This window comes from Rosa chinensis, chromosome 5 (assembly GCF_002994745.2).
Source record: "Rosa chinensis cultivar Old Blush chromosome 5, RchiOBHm-V2, whole genome shotgun sequence".
NCBI classification, from domain to species: domain Eukaryota; kingdom Viridiplantae; phylum Streptophyta; class Magnoliopsida; order Rosales; family Rosaceae; genus Rosa; species Rosa chinensis.
In genome coordinates this window covers 43,598,404-43,618,663 of record NC_037092.1, presented here as the reverse complement: position 1 = coordinate 43,618,663, position 20,260 = coordinate 43,598,404, and the positions used below count along the sequence as shown (strand labels likewise).

Genomic DNA, 20,260 nt, shown 5'->3' with positions numbered 1-20,260 from the left:
CCTTTCGGATCTTTGCTCTGATACCAAGTCAAATATAAGAAGATTGAGAGAATGAATTGTCTGATATATTATTCATCTCACTGTGGAGGTATATAAAGAAGATTACAAGAGTACAATAAGGTAAGTATTAACTACGAAATAATTACAATATATTCTATTCCTAACGTTACGCTATGACTCACGCTAACATCCAATGCCTTTTTCGTAGAAGAAAAGTAACTGAAAAGTAAGACTTCTCTCTTCTAACTAGGAGTCCAATGATGATGAAGATTTGTTATCACGAGGGAGGCTTGATAAGTCATGGGTCGTATCAATAAGATACGCAGGCCAACCAAACTCAAAAAAAAAAAAAATGTCATGACCTACATAGTCACTCAATAAGTCTTCGAATTTTTGATTATGTAGCCCGTAACACGGTCACACGACCTACATAATCAAGGGGGCTAATGTTGATACCCAAATTTCCACAAGTTCAAATTTAACGAGTGACAGCCAAAGGGGATGAGTCATCAACCTTGTAACCTAATTGGGCCTTCGAGCAAGCCCATTTCACGTCAAAAGGAATCTCTCTATTTAGCAAGCGATGCGAGAAGCCCAAATACTCAAACGATTGACATGCATTTTTTTTTAGGAGCCAACACGCTTATTTACCATGCGATACGCGTAGACCCAAGCTACGTTTGGGGCTTATATGGAGGGGTGTGGTGTGGAAGGTAACGGATTCTGTGAGGCCTATTATTAAGTTAAGGCTCATCGACAATTTTGGACTTGGGGACCAAAATTCATGCTTGAAGGTCTAGAATCTTAACAAAGGCTAGTAGAGAGATGAAAGTAGGCCCAACAAAACTCAAAGCCCATTAGAATTACCTCCTTACCAAAAGCTCATTACAACAGCCTCTAGCCCAAGCCCGTTGAAACCATCTTCTTCCCCAAACCAGAATGTCGTTCCATCAAAATTGCTGCTGGGATTGGTGTTTCACCATTTTTGGCAAGAACCCAGAATCCATGTAGAAGCTTTCTGATTCATATACCCAGCAGTCCCTTTTCAATTTCCAATAGCCCTCAAACTTTGTTATTACAATTTACAATAGCAGAAAATAAGGGATTAGAATCCCTCAAAGATCACAGCAGCACAAAATCTGGGATCTTCACCGCCCTATGCCTATACCACCGGCCTTCACTCTCGTAGCAAGACCCAGCTTTCACCCTTTTGGTTTCATGGAGAAAACAAAAGTTGAAAACTTTAGGATTATCCCACCAAAACTAAGAATACCACTTTAAAACCCCCAGTTCTTAGCACGAATCTTCCCCTCCTATCTCCACTACAAAAAGTGGGTTCATCGTCGTTGGAAGCAAGCCACAACAACCCAGAAACATCAGGTAAGAGATCAAGCTCTATCTCTGAATCCCTAGCCATCAATTCCTCCCAATCAACCTTAACCCAAAACCCAGAAATCATGCCATTGCTGGAACTCTCTCTCTCTGCTAAACTCCCAGGCATCTAGCTCCCACACCACATCTATCTATAAATTCTGTTCTCGTGAAATTAACCCCAATCGCTGCTGTTATTATCAAGCCAAGTAGCTGCTGTTATCATCTAGCGGGTTACAACGAAGTTGTTCTTAGGTCCAACCTTTGAACAATTTTGGGCCTAGTCTCTCTTAATCAAGAGGGTCTTGCTACAAAAAGTCCAAATCACAAAGTCACCCTCACACATTCCAACTCACCTAACAGCCATCTAACTCTGTTAACTCTAAACAAAACAAAACAAAACAAAACAAAATCTAATTATACTGAAAGGAAAAATGCAGAATGCAATTCTAACTCGAGACTTCTCTCTCCAAGTCGAATTCACACAGCATTACTTACTAGAAAAGAAAATTAGGCAGATTTTTGTTTTGCGTTTGATTTAATTCGGCCACCGTCATTTTTCTGATCTCTTTTTGGATGGGCAATCTGATTTGCTTCTTAAGTTGGAGATTTTGATTGTGGTTCAAATTCAATTTTGGCATCGGAAGGGACTGAATCTTCATCTGAGTTCTCTTCCTTGCGATTGTTCTAGAAGTGGGTCACTCTACTTTTATATCTTTTGGTCGCTTTGATTTGATTTTGCTAATGGAGTTGTATAAAATCTGGGTTCATGTTGACGAAGTCAAAAGAATCTATGTAGTCTTTGTAGCAAAGTTCAAAGAACCCAGCCATGACATGCAAAGAAATCTAGAAATTGAAATAACATCTTGTCTAGATCTGCCATGATTTTCATCCCTGAGCAGATGTGTAGCAGATGTTAAGCATAATTACTTTAGAGGTCAGGGATTCACATTGTTTGTTTTTCAAGTTGTTGGTGTTGTATACAAGTGGAGTTCCATATGAATCTGCGAGAGAGAGAGAGAGATGGGATGGGATGGGAAGGAGGAGAAGATGAGAGATGCAACCGTCTTTCATAATTTTTTTTTTTCGAACTAAAAACAAAATACTAAACGAAGTTTTTTTTTTTTTTTTTTTTGACTGTGTCAAGAGGAACCCAAAGGCTTCCTAGGTCCAAGATAAACCCCTTCGATGTGAAATGTTTCAACTGTGCATTGCAGCACAATGCCTGACCACTTTGATAGCTTCGGGGTTCGAACCTAGGTAGGGAAGCACACCCAACTAGACAATAACTACTAGACCACTTGCAAAATACTAAACGAAGTTAGATTGCTGTTAGGTGGCAGACCCCATGTCAAAGATTGATTAGGCAACAAGGAAGGAGACAGGATTGAGGACAGAAGATTTGAAGCCAGAGATGGTATAAATTTAGCCCCTTACTATTTTCATGAATAGTAATTATCCCGGATGAACCATTGGACCTACTGGTGGTTTGTATATGAATTATTTATTTGAAAAAAAAAAAAAAAAAAAACCACCCTCGAAGCGTACGAGAAAAAAACAAACAGAACCAAATCCAGTCGGCCTCTCCAGTTCTTCAGACTACACAATCCCCCTCTACACAATTCGCTCTCTTCTGGTAAGTCGGCTCAACTTTAATTTCAGTTTTCTTTTTGTTGATGAAGGTTCGTTTTCAGTTTGAGTGGGATTAATTTGATTTTAGGGTGCTTTACTCACTGGAACTTTGAAGTTCTACGTTAAAACCATCTTCAATCTGGAGATGATGATTGTAAAGTGAACCAAGTTGCAGATATATTATTTGGATTGGAAAATTATGCCATTGATATGTGATTTAGGTGTTGGGTTAATCTTTAGAAAAGCAGGAATCAAGTTCTTGTGTAATAGAAACGAATCAAAGTATTGATTGCTACAGTGATTGACAAAGAAATTGTTGTTTCATTTAGAATAGGGAGCCGGACTAGTTTAACAACTGGGAAGATGTGCTTGTTCATCTTAATGTGGAATTTTTCTTTACTTCTATAAGCTTTGATATATTATATGTTTATGTTTTGTTTAGATTAGTGATATTATTATTCAGATTTATTTACTATATATAGTATTGTCTTATCATATTGCAAACGTTATGAAACTAGACATCTTGGATCCGTTTCTTTTGTTGGAGATTTTGTTTGAAACCAAATATGGAGCCTAAACTATGATTTTCACTTCTGTGGGATCATCTACTGTTTCACTATCCCGTCACTCAGTCCTTCTAGAAAAACTTGTTTAGGGAGCCAATTTTGAACTGAGATTCTCAAAGATCATGTATTGCCTTAGATGTGAGAGAGACAAAGGATCTTTGAGGAAGCTGCTTGTGAGGAGGTGATTTAGCCATCAGATAGGCCCATAGGGTTTCATCTGGGTATCAGTCTCTTCAGAGTTTAGAGATTACTCTTTTCAGGCCATTAAGTGAATGCAGCTGCTACTTGGTGCTTGGTTTGTTTCTGTTTTAGTGTTCGGGAGTTTGATGCAGGACAGAGCAAGGGTGGTTGCGTATTGTTGCGGTGAGCTTACAATGATAGAAATATGAAGAACTAGAAAAGGTTTAGGGAGGCTGTCATTGTTAAGAATACAGAGATAGATGATAGATAGATACAAGGCACAGCCTTCACATCCCTCTATTTTCATTATTGCTATATCAGTTTAGTTTTTATTTTGTTTGATAGGCTTCAAATGCAGATATCTCCCTTGGACCGACTTACTAAGACTCATTAAATAACAACAGACCTTGGAAAACTCAAAGACATTGTACTTTCCCGAAGACTCAAATAGACTCTTAATAAAACTTCGGATTATCTTTTAAAATGATTTTTAATTTATTTATCAACATTACTGAATTGGGTGAATGAAGTTAGTCTTGGGCTTCAGAAGTACTTCTTTTCTAACCACGGTGTGCTACTGTCGTCAAACTTAGCCAATCGCTGTTTTCCAGTTCCACAAATAGAAGACAGGCTTCCACCCTTACAATGTACTGAAACAGAAGCCAAGAAGGAGGACTGACAAACAATTTTTCCCATAATCCCTTCACCCCTTGCTCTCTATGAGTCTATGCTCTTCGAATTTCTCATTATTCCTTTCTACCCAACTGACTCTGTATTGAACTAACTCCTCACTCTTCTATGGCTAGATTTTTGCTATATGGTTAATCCAGTTTATGAGTATAGTAGTTCTTTTGACAATTGAATTACATATATAGTCATGTCCGTGTAACTGTATGTAATGACTTTGTACATGTACCTCACTTAGTGCATTGAACACATTTCTATAGTTAAATTAATAAAATAAATAAATAACTAAGATAAAAAAAAACACAAACAGTAGTGGGTATACATCGAATTCAAACCTACGCTAGGTGCCTACAGGATAGGTGTTTCTATTGTTGTTTTAGTGGTGGTTGCATCGGCAGAAATTTTAGAGGAGTTACTTCTTTGTCACAGGTTGTAAAGTCTGAAAATTAGGGGAGATTTTGTTGTTCGACTTTCAGCAGAACTCACCTTATTAGCCAAAGCATGCCAAAATGGCAACTTCAGAGGATTCAGTGGTTAGTTCCAAGCTCTCTCCGCCAGACACATATGGAGCCGTGGTTCTAGGTGGTACCTTTGACCGACTACACGAAGGCCATCATCTCTTTCTCAAGGCTGCAGCGGATCTCACTAGACATAGAATTGTGATTGGAATTTGTGATGGACCCATGTTGACTGACAAACAATTCGCAGATTTGATACAACCCGTTGAGGAAAGGAAGCATAATGTTGTAAATTACATCAGGTCTATCAAGCAGGGGCTGCTAGTGCAAGTTGAACCTATTATTGACCCATATGGCCCCTCAACAATAGATGAAAATTTGGAGGCAATCGTTGTCAGCAAAGAGACTTTACCTGGTGGACTGGCTGTTAATAAGAAGAGAGGTGATAGAGGCCTCTCAAAACTTAAGATTGAAGTAGTAGATTTAGTGCCTGAAGCATCTGGTGGAGATAAGATTAGTTCAACAAGATTAAGGAAGCTCGAGGCAGAGATGGTTAAAAATCAAACACAGTTCTGAGAGAATAAACTGGTAACAAGTTCTAATGTGGCAGTTTGTTTGAGTGTGAAATGGTCTGGAAGTAAGATAGATATGATTGTTCCTGTGAGACAAAAAACCCATAATTCTTCAAGAAGTTTTTGTACAGTTACACCAATGTTAACTTATTATCTCCATTATGGAGTTAATAAGTTGTTTTTCACGAAAAACAAAAGGTGTGATGAAACAGTAATGTTATTGCATGATGAATAAAGACAATATTGTTGTTTCAGACTTGCATTAGAAATGTTTGTTTTCAAGCATCATGCAGTTGGTACTATTATTACATCCTATCGTGATCAATATTGTTTAATACTTAATTCGTCAAAATTTGGATGGGGATTTGGTAGTGTTATGTGAACATCATGCATGAGTATAATTTGTTAGCACGGTGTTTTCTACCTATGATGTCATTGCTATCTTGAAGTCTTTTGTGTTCTTGTTGCTTTGTTGGTTTCATCAGGAAACCTGATGGTAATATTTTGAAAATCCTAAACCCTAAGATTGGCCAACACTGTTTGAGAGCTGTTATGAACTAAGCATATCAGGAGAGCTTTTGTCTTTTGTTTTCATTATGACTTTTTGTTGGATACTTTTGATTTTTCCATATCCTCATTTTTACCATGTAACTTTTTTGGTTATTATCTTTTACATAGATGTAAAACTATAAGTTATATCCACACATGTTTGCTCCATCTCCGCATAATGCTGTTTGAGAATATTTTGGATTGATGCAGCCTGCAAAGATCTGCAATCGTTTGCAACCTTGTTTATAGATTTTGACATCATTTGCTTGGTTAATCAGAAAGAGAAGAAAAAAATGAGTTATTTTCCTGATTAAATTTGTGCCATCAATTCACTAAATCTTCTGAATCTGCCAGGTAACATGGGAAACAAGCCTGCAAAACAAGAAAGGGAAGAAATCTTCTTGAAAGTTGTTCCTCCACTGGATCGTGCATATGTTAGGTGGCTTGCTCGAGATCTTGAGAGGATTCACGGCTTCACACCAGCAAACCCTCGTGCAGTGAAGCCCCCAGATCATTATATTGAGTACATGCGCTTGAATGGGTGGTTAGATGTAGACTTGAGTGATCCTGATCTAGCCCATTTATTCAAGTAGATGATGGTGGTGTACTTATCAATAGATTTGAAGGAGAAAGACACAGAGTTTTCCTTTGAACCTAACAAGTAATGACTGTTTAGTAATTTGCATTGGAATTTGAGTATATACCACGCATTTGTATGGTGCTAAAATTTTTATTTGAATGCAGCATCTCGAACCATCAATCATGTTACATATGTGCAGGATGAACATTTGATACTGTTAAAGTGTAGAGATATGATTATTTGAGCATCCTCTATTTGTCTGTTGTCATTTATGATGAATGAAAGTTTGGAAGTAAAGCAGCTAATGTGAAAGTTCGGTAGTATCACATCTAAGCAGGGCTCTGAGCATTAGCTTCATACCAATGCGATGCGTGTGTAATTGATGAAATAAGAAACATCGCGAAGACGCGAACTAATTTTTTTTTTTTTTTTTTCATATTTATACTTTCAATTTGGTTAGAGCATCTTTAGCAGAATTTTTATTTCGGTTCCTTAGTTATTTGGGAGAGCATGTTTAGTTTTTTGTTTTTTCCATTTTAGCAGCTTCACTGCTCTTATGTCTCTCCATTTTAATTTTTAGCTATCTAGCTTCTAAATGTAGAGAACGAGATGAGGCTCTCTATTATTTTTGTTAGGACTAAATATTGGTTGCTACCATGTAGTTTAGGTCTGAAATCAATTCAGTCTCTGAACTTTTAATTTCATAAAAAACACCCATGTGTTATCGAATCTCGTCTAATAGATCATTCCGTCAATTGGAGCCGTTAACTCACTGATGTGGCATGTCGTGTCAGATCATGTACGCCCCACCTATTAGGCAAAGTTTCAAAATTGTCCTTGCCTCTATTATAACCCAGAAGGCCAGAAACCCAATTACTCCTCCCATTACACGACATTATCCTAACACAATCCCAAGTCGAGAAAAATTGAAACCTAATCCTCTTGCTTTGAACGAGGGCGAGACCCAAAAACCGAGAGTTTCTAATTGAAGGCGTGAAGAAACGAAATTGGGTTTAGGGTTTGAGCTTCGGGTTTCAAATCCGAGGTGAGTTCGGATTAAAGGGATTTAAAGCTGATTGTTCGGAGATGGTGAGGAAGTGGGCTACAGCAGATTGGCTAGTTGGGTGTTCACAACAATTACAGATTGGAGGCTATTGGATGACCGGGCTTGTATGTGCTTCGGCGGAGAACAGATAAGCTCGGCGGTGGGAGCATAGAAGATGTTCAGCGGCTAGATGGTGTGACCGCTGGGCTAAACTTTAAGGATTCGGTCTGTACCGTGTGTGATGGTGTGGTCATGGAGGAGAGGTGTCCGCCTCTGCTTCAAAGAAGAATGTCCCTGGTTAGGCTTCATCATTTAGCCCTTCGCCCCTAAGCCCGCCCCGACTTGTAGGGCCGAAGCCCTACCCGGCCCTTGCATTAGGGCGGGCCAGCCCTACCCTTTCTCAAATAGGGTAGGGTAAGGGTCATGCAAATGAAGCCCGGCCTTACCCTACAGCTCGACCCTTTAAGCCCTAATAATTTTCTATTTTTTAAATATGTTTCTCTTTAGTCTATAACATACAACTTATCTCATTTTTGTAATTGATTTCCTAAGCTTTATTTTCTTAAATTTTTGTTTCCTTTGTTAAACAACAATTAATTTTGGGAGATTTAGAGAGATAGTTAATTGAATATAATCATCTTAACTAATATTTATAAATGTTATAACTTATAAGTTAATTCCAATATATATATATATTTATATTAAATATGATCAACAAAAAACAATGAGTCTTGTATTACCTATATAACCATTGAGCCACATTTTGAGATAAAAAATAAAAATAATATATTTCTTTTTGTTAAACAAATTAAGGCCCATTTCGGCCCTATTTAGCCCTATTCGGAAGGTCGGCCCTAGTGGCTCGAGCCTTTCGGGCGGGTAAGGGTTAGCATATTTAAGCCCCAGCCCTACCCTACCCGGCCCTAAATTTTGTTGACTTTGACTAGGCCCAGCCCGGCCCACCCATGATGACCCCTATCCCTGGTGTCCAGAGCAAATTTCTGGGGATCCAGAATATTTTTTATTTATTTTTTGGGTTTGCTGGAGGGTGCTCACCTATGACTCGATGAGTATTTAAAGGGATTCAAAGCTGGTTGGGATTAAAGGGATTCAACGCTGGTTGTGGGTTTGAGTCGGGTTTTAGGATTTTGTTTCGCGTTTAGGGATTGAACTGGGTTTTGCTATGGCGGAACTGGTAGAGTAGGATTCATAGCTTTGTTTTCAGAATCCATGACGAAATGGAACTGGGTTTTGCTATGACAAAGTAGTTAGCTAAATTTAGGGTGTCAATATGTTTGGGTTAAGACCTGGGTTTACGTTTTTCTGTTTCTAATGAGATATTTGGTTTAGGATATAGAAGTTTTATGTTCTGGAAACATGCTTCAAAGAACAAAATAGAAAACAATAGTTTTGCTACTTCCAGAAAAATGCTTTTGCAGGTCAACTTTTGTTTGTCTCATTTGACTTATTGCTTAAGGTTAGAATAGAGGCACGGGTAATTTTAGAACTTTGCCTGATAGGTGGGCTCCATGATCTGACATGACATGCCACATCGGTGAGTTAATGGCTTCAATTGACGGAATAACCTATTAGACAAGATTTGATACGCATGAGTGTTTTTGATGAAATTGAAAATTCAGGGACTGAATTGATTTCAGATCTAAACTATAGGGTGGTAATCGGTATTTAGCTTTTTTTGTTAATTTAAAATATTTTTTAAATTGTTTTGTGTAATAATATATTTAAACTATTTTTAGTAATGGAAAAAGAAAAATATATTCAAAACTATCTAGAAAAATAGGGGGAACTGATGTGGACGTATTGTAAAATTAGTCAAAATGATTTTTTTGGCTATTTTAGCTAAAACTTGACTGAAAAAATACTAGCATTACTAAAAATTCTCTTACTTTTATCATAATAACCATTTTAGATAATTTTAACATTAGTTTTATTTCTTTTTTTGATAAGTATGATAGGCAACTAATTATTTGGTAAGCCTGTGTTTTTTTTTTTTTTTAAAGAAGGCAGTAGCCAATATATTGATCAAAAGCCAAAATGGTCTTTACATACCCTTCCGCTGTCATCTATAGACAGACAAGAAGATGTGTTAGTAGTACCCACAGTGGTACATAGAACTAGGTCACTCATTTGAGATTAAATACATCGAAATAGCATGAATCTTCCATCGGTACTACTCCGGAAGATTCGCTAGAGGCACAAAAGTGCGTAGCTCCCTAAAAAATTAGGGACTTAATGGAAATAATAAAATTACAATCCTAGATAATGCACTAGGGCCAAACCCTAGCCCAAAAACTCCAAACCCAAAAGGGCAGCTAGCAAAGAAAGTCCACCCCAGGCCCATACGGCAGGTCTGGTCTAGTCCACCCAAACCATCTGCTTCCCCGTTGTTTACAATAGTCCAGCGAAGCTCCATCTGTCGCACGCCTCCACGACATGCATAGCCTCGATCTCACCACCTGCGACCCACACCACCATGGGCCACGTCGTCGCAACCCACGCCACCACAGAGAAAACCAAACCCGATCCAGGTCTCCAACCTCACACCACCATCGGGTCAACCCCGTGGCGCAGTCGACCAAGCAAACCCGTCATCAGAGCTCGATCACCGCTCATGTTTGAAAGACCACCGCCACGCACCATACCAGCCAAAAACCTCTGACAAAACCCGAGCAAACCCCATATGATGGAACCCCATGAGCCATAGCCATCAATACCCGTCCGACAGCAGACCCATGATAACGGCGAGGCCAGAGACCAACCCGGCGTCATGCGGCGACGAGAACGAAATCTTGGATCGGAAAAAAAATCAGCCTTTAGGGTTCTTGAGGAGAGAGAACTAAGAAACTTTTAGTGAATGTTCTGGTAAGCCTGTGTTGGTTTTATATATTGTATAGATAATGTCGCAATAGAGCAATAAAAGGGCAATTACTCTTAGGCCTCGTTTGGTTCACGGAAATGAAATCAATTCCCTTGTCTTTCCCATGGGATTGGAAAATTAAAATTCCTGCAGTTTTTTTTTTTAGTGTTTGGTAAAGTAGGGAAAACATTCAAGAAAGATTATTTTATTTCCCTTCCAGGTTTGATTGGTTCATGAAAGGAAAGAAAAGATATATCAATGTTCCAATGATACCCTTGTATTTTAAAATTTATCATCAAGAGTAAAATTGGTAATAACATATTTGAGTAGGGATATTGTAGTCCTAAATTTTTGTAATAAATGCTGGGAAAGAAGAAGGGAAAATCAATCCCATGGGTTCTTAAAGGAACCATCTTCCACCCTATTTTCCCCTATGTCAGAAAAATAGTTCTCAAGTTTGTGCCTACCAAACAAAGAAAAGGAACGACTTCCTTTCTTGATTCCTCAAATCCTTGAACCAAACATGACCTTAGATCTGCCTTTAGATGCAGTGACAATACCTTTGATCATGATTAAAATTTTTGGTCCAAAAACACAAGTGTTTTTCGACAAAGGTCCAAAAACATAAGTTACTATTAGAATACCTCCGGTATGCTTGCTAAATTTTTTTTTTCTTTTCCCTTTTCTTTCTTTTCAAAAAGAAGAGGACGTCGATTCTACTAATAAGGAGCAAAACTATATATAAGAACTAATTTTAAAAAGCATGATTAAATAAGTTATTACCTAAGCAAGCCTCTTACTAGGTATTATACACTAGTAAAAAGAGAACTCACCACATGATGCTTTTATGTGATGACTCTAGTCACTCTACACAGTAGAATTAGAGCAACTCCAATAGGTTTCTTATAATTTTTGTATTATAGGGAAGTAAAAGTCAAAACTTTAGCCTTTTTTTCTTCTCCAACTCCAACAGATTCTCCATAATTCTAAAATTTTACAGCAATATCTAAAATCTCCATAATTCTTCCTTAAAATTTTAGAGATTGTTGTAAATTTAGAAAATTTGATTTTCTCTTTCCTCACTATTCCTAAAATAGGGATAGTTATAGAGAATATGTTTGAGCAAAAGACACTCATTTTCCCTTAAAATAGAGAAAAATTAAAATATAGGGAAGCTGTTGGAGTTGCTCTTAAGGATGATCTACTTCGTCTCCTAGTAAATAAAATGCACTTTTATTTCATTTCATGTGAGCCAGACTTCTTGATCTTCTTCATTGATTTAGAAGATAAATCCAACCCATCCACTTCTCAAAGCATGCAACTGTGGTACAACTCTTTTATTTTGGTCCGAAACTATGGCACAACTCAATATCCGTACAACTATATAATCATGACATGGATTTAGGTCAAAGAAAAAAATTGTCTTGACAACAGCCTTTTAGGTCGAAATCAAGGTCGACTGAGATGTTGGAGAACTTTATGGTAGCATGCTCCAAAATCCAACAAGTGTGACAAATAGAGTGAGGTTGTGAATTTACACTCGAACCTCAAATCCAAGTAGGCACTTCAAATATAGTACTACTAAGGCCATCAATAACTCCAAACTAAGTATGGTGTCGCAGAAGAGCTACAATCATCCATTAATGGTGTGTTGATGTTCTTCATGACACTTAAAAGTTAAAAATACGAGCCAAAATAAATGATTTCGAATTGACGAACCGCCATCCTATATTTAAACAACAATTAAATACATGAATCGAAGCATTCATTCAAATCTAAAACAAGCTAGCCAAAAGAATTAATCTATTAACTATTGTCAAATAATGACCACAATTAAGAGAAGGGTGTCATAACACTCTTGCACAAATTGGTAAATAAAATAACTGTGCAATTCATTCCATAAAAGATTGTACTGTTTTTCTTGATTTTTTTTATTTTTTTATAAAATTACAAAAAAGAAAAAAAAACCAACTATGGCATTAATGAATAGTAAAAAAATAAAATAAATAAAAAAATAGAAAAAGGGTGAGTGCTTCCCTCCATATCAATATCCGAACCAATTTCCCTCGCTTCCTTCCTTTCCCTCGTATTCTGCTCTCTCTCTTTCTCTCTCTTCTTCTCCCTCTCTCTCTCTCTCTCCCGCTTTTTTATTTATTTATTTTTTTGGTTGTTTCCCACCACCATCAGATCTCACCCTAATCCCCCAAAATTTCCCCCCTCTCCCGCTTCTTTTCATTTTCTTCCGATTCCCTCCAATTTCTCGATCCCTCCCCTCAATCCGGTTCGGGTCCCCCCATGTCGGGTTACCGCGCTCCGAACCCCCGCCTCCCCAACCGCCCCAGCGCCAGCTCCCCTTCTCCTCCCTCAAGCCGCCCTTCTCTGCTTCACTCGACTACCACGCCTTCGCTCCCGACCGCCGCCCGCCGCCGCCCCCCGATCACCTGCCCGCCGAGGGCATTACCGTCAAGCCCTCCGTGAGTCTTCTCTGCCCTCAGTCTTCTTGTTTTTCTGTGCTTTAGATCTGGTTGTTATTAGTAGCTGAGGCTGAGATTGCTGGAATTAGTGATTGCGGTTAGTTGATGGTGTGTGTTTGGCTGGGGTTTTGAGTTAAAGGTTGGGACTTTCGGCGGTGTTGAATTGCTGTTAGTGTGATTATGACTGTTCAATCTTCAAAGAAATTTGTGGTATTTTGATGAAAGTGTGGGGAGGAGATCTAGATCATGGTAAAGGTAAGGTGTTATTGGTAGATTGGAAAGTGAAGAAGAAAAGGCATATTAGGTTTTTGATAACTAAGTACAAATAAGAGTGTTAAGAAGTGATGGTCTTATGGGGTTATAATACTGTTAGAGAAATAGCAATGTAGAAACTAAAATCCTAATGGACTGGTGCATTCCTGGTGAGTGCATCTGTTTATATTCGGACATATTTTGTGAGTTTGGTTGTAGTATGAATACGATTTGTTTAAATTTAGTGTGTAGAATCTAGGTAGGGTTTACAGTTTCCAAGTTTTTTTTTTCCTTTTCTTTTTGCCAAATTTCCAAGTTTGCAGTTGATTGTTTTTTTTTTTTTGAAGCTAAGCTTCATAGATGCGGTGAAATATGGTTTAGGTTTAGGTTTTACAAAAGAACAAAGAAATAACTAGTCTTCCCTTGTAGTTGTGCTTGATGGAAATTTGTGTGCTTTTCTGGTGAGGCTCTGCACATGTTTGAATGCACTACACGTAAGCATACACCTGTAGTATGGATTGATGAATAATGTTAGTAGAGAAGATTGAAAATTTCCGGTTCTCTTTCTACAGCATTCTCCCCCTGAAACATAGGCTGCTTTTTTATGATTTGTTGACAGTATTTCAGCTAATTTACCTTCATTATGTGAATTCAACCGTAATTTTCACACTCGTAATTGTAATGTGATATTATTTGTTTGTTTTGTGCTGTGTTGTGTTTCTCAAATACTGATTGGTGTACTGGCAGCTAAAGCGGAAGAGTGATACGGCATATTATGACGAGCCTAATGATAGGACAGCTGCTCCTGAGTACACTGACGTAGTTAATAGCCCACTTCAAACTCCTGTGCCAGTCAAGGTGGGAAAGGCAAACAAAGCATCTAGGCTTTCAAAGCTCAATAGAGCTGGGCCGCAGACTCCTGCTTCCAACGTGGGTGAGTGTTATTAGGCTAAATGTGATGGGCTCTCATACTTCTAATTCTACTATCTATCCTGCAAAGTTCAATTGCTATTCTACGTACATCCAAAGACACTAGCATATAATCTCTATAATTGACAGGTTCTCCTTCTGGCGCTAATCTTACTCCTGCTGGTCCTTGTCGTTATGACAGCTCCCTAGGTAACAATACGTATGCCTCTCCTAGAAACGTAATCTTTTGTTTTTCAGACTTCTGAATGAGAAGTTGAGAACAGTAACTTCACTTTCTTTTATTAGTATATTTAAATTTGTGAATCTGCATGTGCAAGTGTTACAGACAATGTCCTGTTTATCTCATTTAGGTCTCTTAACGAAGAAGTTTATCAATCTGATCAAACATGCGGAAGATGGTATACTAGATCTCAATAAAGCTGCTGATACTTTAGAGGTGATTATATTCCTTTCTGCTTTAATATATCCTGTCTCAAGGTTTTGTTAACAGTAACTTTTCTTTTGTTATAGGTACAAAAGAGACGGATATATGACATAACAAATGTTCTCGAAGGAATTGGCCTCATAGAAAAGAAGCTGAAAAATAGAATTCAGTGGAAGTAAGGAACATTGGTTGGATTTGTTTCCTTTAGTTCTACAGTTTTTTTGTCCACTTTATATTAATCTGTGAAAATTCAAGATCCACTGTTCATTGGAAGTAACTGAGAAGTTGATTTATTGATTGACTAGGGGACTTGAGGCCACAAGGACAGGAGACGCAGATGAAAACTATGATGGTTTGAAGGTATGAAATGAAGATAACCTGTTTCTTGGCATACATGAGCCTGGATAGTTCTTGTATGGATTCTATTATTGTTTGCTTGTAATGCACATGCTGTTTGTTTTTGTTTCATTACTTTTCTTGATTTGATCTCCTATCATTTTGGAAGTGTCAACATCCAATGTTGCCCAGCATTAATTCTCGACCTGAGTGGATAGTGTTAGCCAATTTAAAGGATATAATAAGAGAAAAATTTAAAACTTCTTGTGCTCACTGGTTTGTGTTTGCAATGCAATTGTTTTGCATGTTTGAATTGCAGCATGATGCCGTAAGTTACTAGTCAGCCACCATACTTTTCCACATGTTTTATAACATCTGTCACTTCACTTCAGTCCACATGTTTTGTCCAGTTCCTATTTTGTTCTTATGTTTCTTTAAGTAATGCATTTGAATATGAACATTGGTATGGAAAAGCAAGATTATGTTCTTGATTCAATAGTTTGAAATGACTTTAGTTAGTTGAGTTTGCTTGATTTCAGTGCACATGTATTGTCCTGTTCCAGTTTTGTGTACGTATTTGGATTTAATGATTGTCCTGACAAAGCAGGTTTTGTGCTCTTTACTGGAAAGAATATGATAAGGTGTATGTTTAGTTGCGCTTGCTAGATTAGTGTGATGGCAGATGTTAATTCAGATATGATGGATTCTTCATAAAATATGTCAACTGTTGATTGAATGTGGTAAAGGTGCAGGGTTGGGCTAATTCACAATATTTGTTTATTGCAGGCACAAGTTGAAAACCTATCTACGGAGGAGGGCAGATTAGATGAGCAAATAAGGTTATCTTGCTGTTCCTTGGTTGATGCTTCTGATTTACTCGCCTTCTATTATTTTCTTAAGCTTTATGCTTTTGGTAACCTCTGCTTTGTTCTGAGGTTATTCTTTGTTCAGAGAAATGCAGGAAAGATTGAGCAATCTCAGTGAAGAGGAAAGCAATAAGAAGTAAAGTTCTATACTTCTAATATTCAGTTTCTTTCTAGTGAAGTCATCATTGACTAGTTTTCAACATAGCCTATTTTTGGCTTAGCCTGCAAATTATGCAAACTCTTATCTATGTATATATTTTTATTTTGGTAGATGGCTTTTTGTCACTGAAGAAGACATCAAGGGCTTACCCTGCTTTCAGGTAAATTTTTTGGTGTTTGCTATTGTCATTGTTACCCCATTCTGTATTTTCTAACGAAACATTTTCCTTTTTCTGTTGAACTGAATGTATGATTTTTTGTTTTTATCAGAATGAAACCTTAATAGCGATTAAAGCTCCCCACGGCACCACTCTTGAAGTCCCAGATCCTGATGAGGTAGTTCAGGATAGAACAGTGTATACCAAAATTTAATCTTATCTTTTCAATAAATCTCTTTAAGTGAACTTTTTCTATCATGTATTAGGCTGTTGACTATCCCCAAAGGAGATACAGGATGGTCCTGCGAAGCATGATGGGTCCAATAGATGTTTACCTTGTCAGGTAGTGTTCCTTGATGTTACATTATCTTTACTTTGAGAGCAGCAGTTAATTTTTTTTTTCCTGCTGGCTTAATTGAAAATGACAATGAATTTTCATAATCCCTCTTCTCTCTTCACCTACCATTCTAGTCAATTTGAGGAGAAGTTCGAGGAGATTAATGGTGCCGAAGAACCTGGAAGTATCCCCTCAACTTCGGGGTTATGTGAAAACCCAGCTCCAACAATTGTCACCGAGGATACGGGGAAGCATGTTGAAATGCAGGGACAAGAAGATCATAGAGTTTCCGCTGATCCCACTGCTTCTCAGGACTTCATGAGTGGGATTATGAAGATTGTTCCCTCAGATGTAAATGTAAGTTCAATATCTAAATTGCTTTTACTTTTACCTATCCAAAAGATGCAATATTCTAAAAATGTTGCTGTTTCCTATTGGTTGTTCGGTTCATCTGGTAAAAAATAACTGAGCAGAGTAACATATTCTGCTTTTTGGATGTTGGAGTAGAAAGTTATCCTAAAATCAGTAACTAACAGTTGGACAAATTGTAATGGAAGCTTCCTATTTGTTAAAATCTTTTGCAAATCCAGTATTTTAGTGGTGAACCATTTTCTGGAGTTCTAGTTCTTGAACCATATCTGGTTCTAAGAATCTTGTAAGAAAGCTGTGTCATATGTTAAGTGTTTCATGTTTCTACTAAGAGAATAAGTTTGATTTTCGGTGTTAATGTTGTTTGTTACCTTCCCAGTGTGATGCAGATTACTGGCTTTTATCGGATGACGCTAGTGTTAGCATCACAGACATATGGAGAACAGAAAGTATCCTTCTATAAATAGATGTCTTTATTTCTTTTATCATTTTTACTCGAAGGTATATTTCACTTAGGATAATGTTTGGGCATTGAATACTGAGTTTCTTGACTATTAACTAGCTGGAGTTGAATGGAATGAGTTTGGTGCACTTAATGAAGATTATTCCATGGGTAATGTCACACCGCGAGCACAAACTCTGCCATCGAGTGCAACGGAAGTACCTTCTACAGCCAACCCTACTAGGAGTTAAAACCTAGAAATGAAAGATTCATAATGGATCTAATGAAGATACGCAGACTTGTTTACAGAGAACCTGTGACGCACTACTATCTTTTTACCGCCAAGGTTGGATGAAAGGTTTCTGAGAGATGACTAGATGTTCCCTGAAGATCCATGTGCAGAAATAGGAAGCTAGATGGAGGTGGCTAGTTGGTTGTACAGTAATGTAATATAAATTATACTCAATTCATGTGATTTAGTGGTAAGGTTAAAATTGTTCATGCATCCCTGTATATCAATATGTTGTATCATAAGTAGGCAAATGATCAAGTCTGATATCGTCTTATAGATAAGTTTCCGTAGCGCAAGTATCCTAAAATGGAAAAAGGAATTATCTTCCGGCCCCATTATGTTTTCCATTACCTTTTAGCTATTTTCTTCATGATAGTTGCCCTGGAAAGGTCTATCGCCTTGGTCTTTGCAAAGCTTTGGGTTATACAGATGTAGGCTGCGTTCTTCAATCATGTCTCAAAATTGTTCACATCCCCTGGGGCTCATGATTGTAGAAATGTGTGTGTATATATACACACACACATGAATGATAGCTCTTTGATGCAGCAATTTTATAAGTAGAATTGCATTATGATTGAATCCAGGAGTCAGTTTGCCGCATCAAAATACATCACCAAATTCTGCAATTTAGACATTTGCTACACCAGCTAAGTTGCATCATAAAAACTCGTTTTAAGGACTAGGAGAGTTCAACCTTGAATGCTACATGGGCAAGACAAGTTTTGACATGTTGATGTTATATATAGAAACAAAACTCCCGTTTATGAGATAAGTAACCGAAGAAGTTACTTCTCTTTTCCGACTATCTTCCCAATCCAACCGGCGACTACTGGAGTGAGAGCCACAGTTGGAGGAAACCTAATTGGAGATGCAGCTTTATGTGCAGCATATGCCAAAGCAAAAGTTCCAACTTTCTCTCCAGCCTCACTACCTGAGATTCCAACCTGAAACACAGTAAAATGGAAAGTAACCATTAGTGCATAACACAAAACAAGTTGAGTCTACAGAGAGTTGATATGATGGTTGCTTGTACCTTCTGCAGCAAAGCTTGGACGTCAACTCCGACGCTGATTAACGCATAACACAACGAAAATGATATAATGGATAGTGCAATAGAGGTGGCCAGGTATGCCCCTCCATATTTAGCTAGCAATTCCTTGGCTTCATCACCCTTTGACTTCTTCTTTTCACCTTCCTTTTCTTCCTCTTTTGAGCTGAATATCTGCATTTACTTTTCCATAACATTCTTGGTTAGAACTTTAAAAAGATGTTGGCAGTTGGACTTCTTCCAGTCCAAGACTGCAGGATTACTTAAATTAGCTTAGCAGCACCAACTATTTACTGTTGATTAGCTGAAACTTCAGTCCTACATAGCTGAGATTCGACATTCATTCACTTAGCAACAAAACCAGATTGAAGCTCCAGTTGTGCTTTTTAGTTGAAGTTTTTATTCAGTTTACTTGCATACGATAGAACCATGAAATTGTAATCATAAGCACATTTTGTTTTCATACTTACTACGGCAAACTCCCAATTGGGAGACCAAGAAACCAAGAAACAAAGTTGAAATAGAGAAAAGGGTACCTTCCAGAGACCAGCTTCAAGTCCATACTTCTTGGTAATTTCCTCTGCTGAAGCTTTAGAAGATGAAGAAGATGAAGATGGGTTTTCGATTTTCTCCGTTTTCTCTTTGAGGGCTCTGACTCTTAAACCTTTCAAGTGAGAATTGCGCTTGGATTGTTGAATAGAGGCACAGCAGCAACTTCTTGGTTCTCCATTGTTCTTCAAGAAAGAAGCAGAGGAAAGACAAGGAGAAGGAGGGAGCAGCAGAGCTGTTGCCATATTGTTTGCCTACCAAAGTGTTGTGTATCTAATCAAACATATTACTGATCGAGTGTTCTATTTTGAGGCGAGAAGACAAAGCAAAGCCTCAGAACTGAGAAAGAAGAAACTTTAATCAATCCCTTTGAACCACGCAAGAAGCACAAGGTTTCTGTTTCTCTTGCTCGACATGAGGCTATGAAACAAGACAAGTAGCTCTTTTTATCCCTTCAATTTCATTTATGTGCGCGTATGCTAATTTTCTAGTGGGCTTCAACTGTTGGTTGAAGACAAAAAATATAATTTTTTATTCTTGTTGTTATTATTATTTATTATTTTTAATTTTTTTAAAAAATTATATTGAAAAAAAAAATGTCTTACCTACCTACAAAGGTTAGAAGATCAAATTTTGAAAAGCAAACGAAGTATAGCTCTGGAAAATAAAAAGGGTCTTGCTAATTGAATCGAGCAAAATCTAAACACACTTTTAGAATATACTCCTAATTTAGAAATAAAAAAATTTAAACATATCCAACGACAACCTAGGTTAATTTATGCTTTCACTCCGACTACGTTTGCAATCTTCAATTATTAGCCATAAGTATAGATTGATAGTTTTACACTCCTCATTTTATAATCCACAATGTTCACTATTTTAGAAACTTAAATTTTGTATTTCTATAAGAACTTCAACCAAAAGAGGAAAGAGGGAGTGTAGATTTTTTTTTTTTTTGAATCGAAGGAGGTCATTCAACTTTATATTTTAGCAAATAGTATCAGAAACGACACACCCCAGAGAGGCCGACAGAAAGAGTCGTCCTTTAGGACATACAAAGGGCCTATTCTAAGAAAACAGAGCCTCACACTCCTGAGTACACCCAC

The 20,260-nt window shown here is 37.6% G+C and overlaps 4 protein-coding genes across 7 annotated transcripts; 3 read left to right on the top strand and 1 right to left on the bottom strand.

Annotated features, from left to right (window-relative positions):
- The first annotated feature begins 2,873 nt into the window (after nucleotides 1–2,873).
- Nucleotides 2,874–6,842, top strand: LOC112201537. Of its 3 annotated transcripts, none has more exons than XM_024342437.2 (2): nucleotides 2,874–3,007; nucleotides 6,370–6,835. In XM_024342437.2, the coding sequence occupies exon 2, from the start codon at nucleotides 6,375–6,377 to the stop codon at nucleotides 6,606–6,608; it is 234 nt and encodes a 77-aa protein (XP_024198205.1). In that variant the 5' UTR covers nucleotides 2,874–3,007; nucleotides 6,370–6,374; the 3' UTR covers nucleotides 6,609–6,835. The 3 variants fall into 3 exon arrangements, with proteins under 3 accessions (XP_024198205.1, XP_024198206.1, XP_040375377.1); XM_024342438.2 differs by lacking the exon at nucleotides 2,874–3,007 and adding an exon at nucleotides 5,357–5,482 and having other exon boundaries at nucleotides 6,370–6,842; XM_040519443.1 differs by lacking the exon at nucleotides 2,874–3,007 and adding an exon at nucleotides 5,426–5,446 and having other exon boundaries at nucleotides 6,370–6,842.
- On the top strand, nucleotides 2,883–6,503 carry LOC112201536 (phosphopantetheine adenylyltransferase-like). Of its 2 annotated transcripts, XM_040519442.1 has the most exons (3): nucleotides 3,051–3,971; nucleotides 4,866–5,446; nucleotides 6,370–6,503. In XM_040519442.1, exons 2-3 carry the CDS (start codon nucleotides 4,946–4,948, stop codon nucleotides 6,418–6,420), a joined length of 552 nt encoding a protein of 183 aa, XP_040375376.1. In that variant the 5' UTR covers nucleotides 3,051–3,971; nucleotides 4,866–4,945; the 3' UTR covers nucleotides 6,421–6,503. The 2 variants fall into 2 exon arrangements, with proteins under 2 accessions (XP_024198204.1, XP_040375376.1); XM_024342436.2 differs by lacking the exons at nucleotides 3,051–3,971; nucleotides 6,370–6,503 and adding an exon at nucleotides 2,883–3,007 and having other exon boundaries at nucleotides 4,866–5,470.
- A 6,209-nt stretch (nucleotides 6,843–13,051) lies between the features above and the next one.
- Nucleotides 13,052–17,890, top strand: LOC112166168 (transcription factor E2FB). The gene is made up of 14 exons (XM_024302942.2): nucleotides 13,052–13,247; nucleotides 13,992–14,178; nucleotides 14,304–14,363; nucleotides 14,525–14,610; nucleotides 14,685–14,773; nucleotides 14,904–14,958; nucleotides 15,721–15,773; nucleotides 15,886–15,936; nucleotides 16,072–16,120; nucleotides 16,230–16,295; nucleotides 16,384–16,460; nucleotides 16,589–16,811; nucleotides 17,203–17,272; nucleotides 17,386–17,890. Exons 1-14 carry the CDS (start codon nucleotides 13,239–13,241, stop codon nucleotides 17,514–17,516), a joined length of 1,206 nt encoding a protein of 401 aa, XP_024158710.1. The 5' UTR covers nucleotides 13,052–13,238; the 3' UTR covers nucleotides 17,517–17,890.
- A 190-nt stretch (nucleotides 17,891–18,080) lies between these two features.
- On the bottom strand, nucleotides 18,081–19,588 carry LOC112166170. Its single transcript, XM_024302943.2, has 3 exons — nucleotides 19,142–19,588; nucleotides 18,591–18,779; nucleotides 18,081–18,501 (listed from the first exon to the last, which is right to left on the bottom strand). The coding sequence occupies exons 1-3, from the start codon at nucleotides 19,397–19,399 to the stop codon at nucleotides 18,343–18,345; spliced, it is 606 nt and encodes a 201-aa protein (XP_024158711.1). The 5' UTR covers nucleotides 19,400–19,588; the 3' UTR covers nucleotides 18,081–18,342.
- Nucleotides 19,589–20,260: the final 672 nt, after the last annotated feature.

Bases quoted from the DNA above. Each gene is read 5' to 3' on its own strand.
- LOC112166170 (XM_024302943.2), bottom strand. From the start codon at position 19,399: ATGGCAACAGCTCTGCTGCTCCCTCCTTCTCCTTGTCTTTCCTCTGCT. The intron at 18,780-19,141 runs GTACCCTTTTCT...AAGTAAATGCAG, and splicing joins TTGAAGCTGGTCTCTGGAAG to ATATTCAGCTCAAAAGAGGA. The intron at 18,502-18,590 runs GTACAAGCAACC...ACTGTGTTTCAG, and splicing joins TCCAAGCTTTGCTGCAGAAG to GTTGGAATCTCAGGTAGTGA.
- LOC112166168 (XM_024302942.2), top strand. The intron at 15,937-16,071 runs GTAAAGTTCTAT...TTATTTTGGTAG, and splicing joins GAAGAGGAAAGCAATAAGAA to ATGGCTTTTTGTCACTGAAG. The intron at 16,296-16,383 runs GTAGTTCAGGAT...ATCATGTATTAG, and splicing joins AAGTCCCAGATCCTGATGAG to GCTGTTGACTATCCCCAAAG.
- LOC112201537 (XM_024342438.2), top strand. From the start codon at position 6,375: ATGGGAAACAAGCCTGCAAAACAAGAAAGGGAAGAAATCTTCTTGAAA.
- LOC112201536 (XM_040519442.1), top strand. From the start codon at position 4,946: ATGGCAACTTCAGAGGATTCAGTGGTTAGTTCCAAGCTCTCTCCGCCA. The intron at 5,447-6,369 runs GTTAAAAATCAA...TGAATCTGCCAG, and splicing joins GGAAGCTCGAGGCAGAGATG to GTAACATGGGAAACAAGCCT.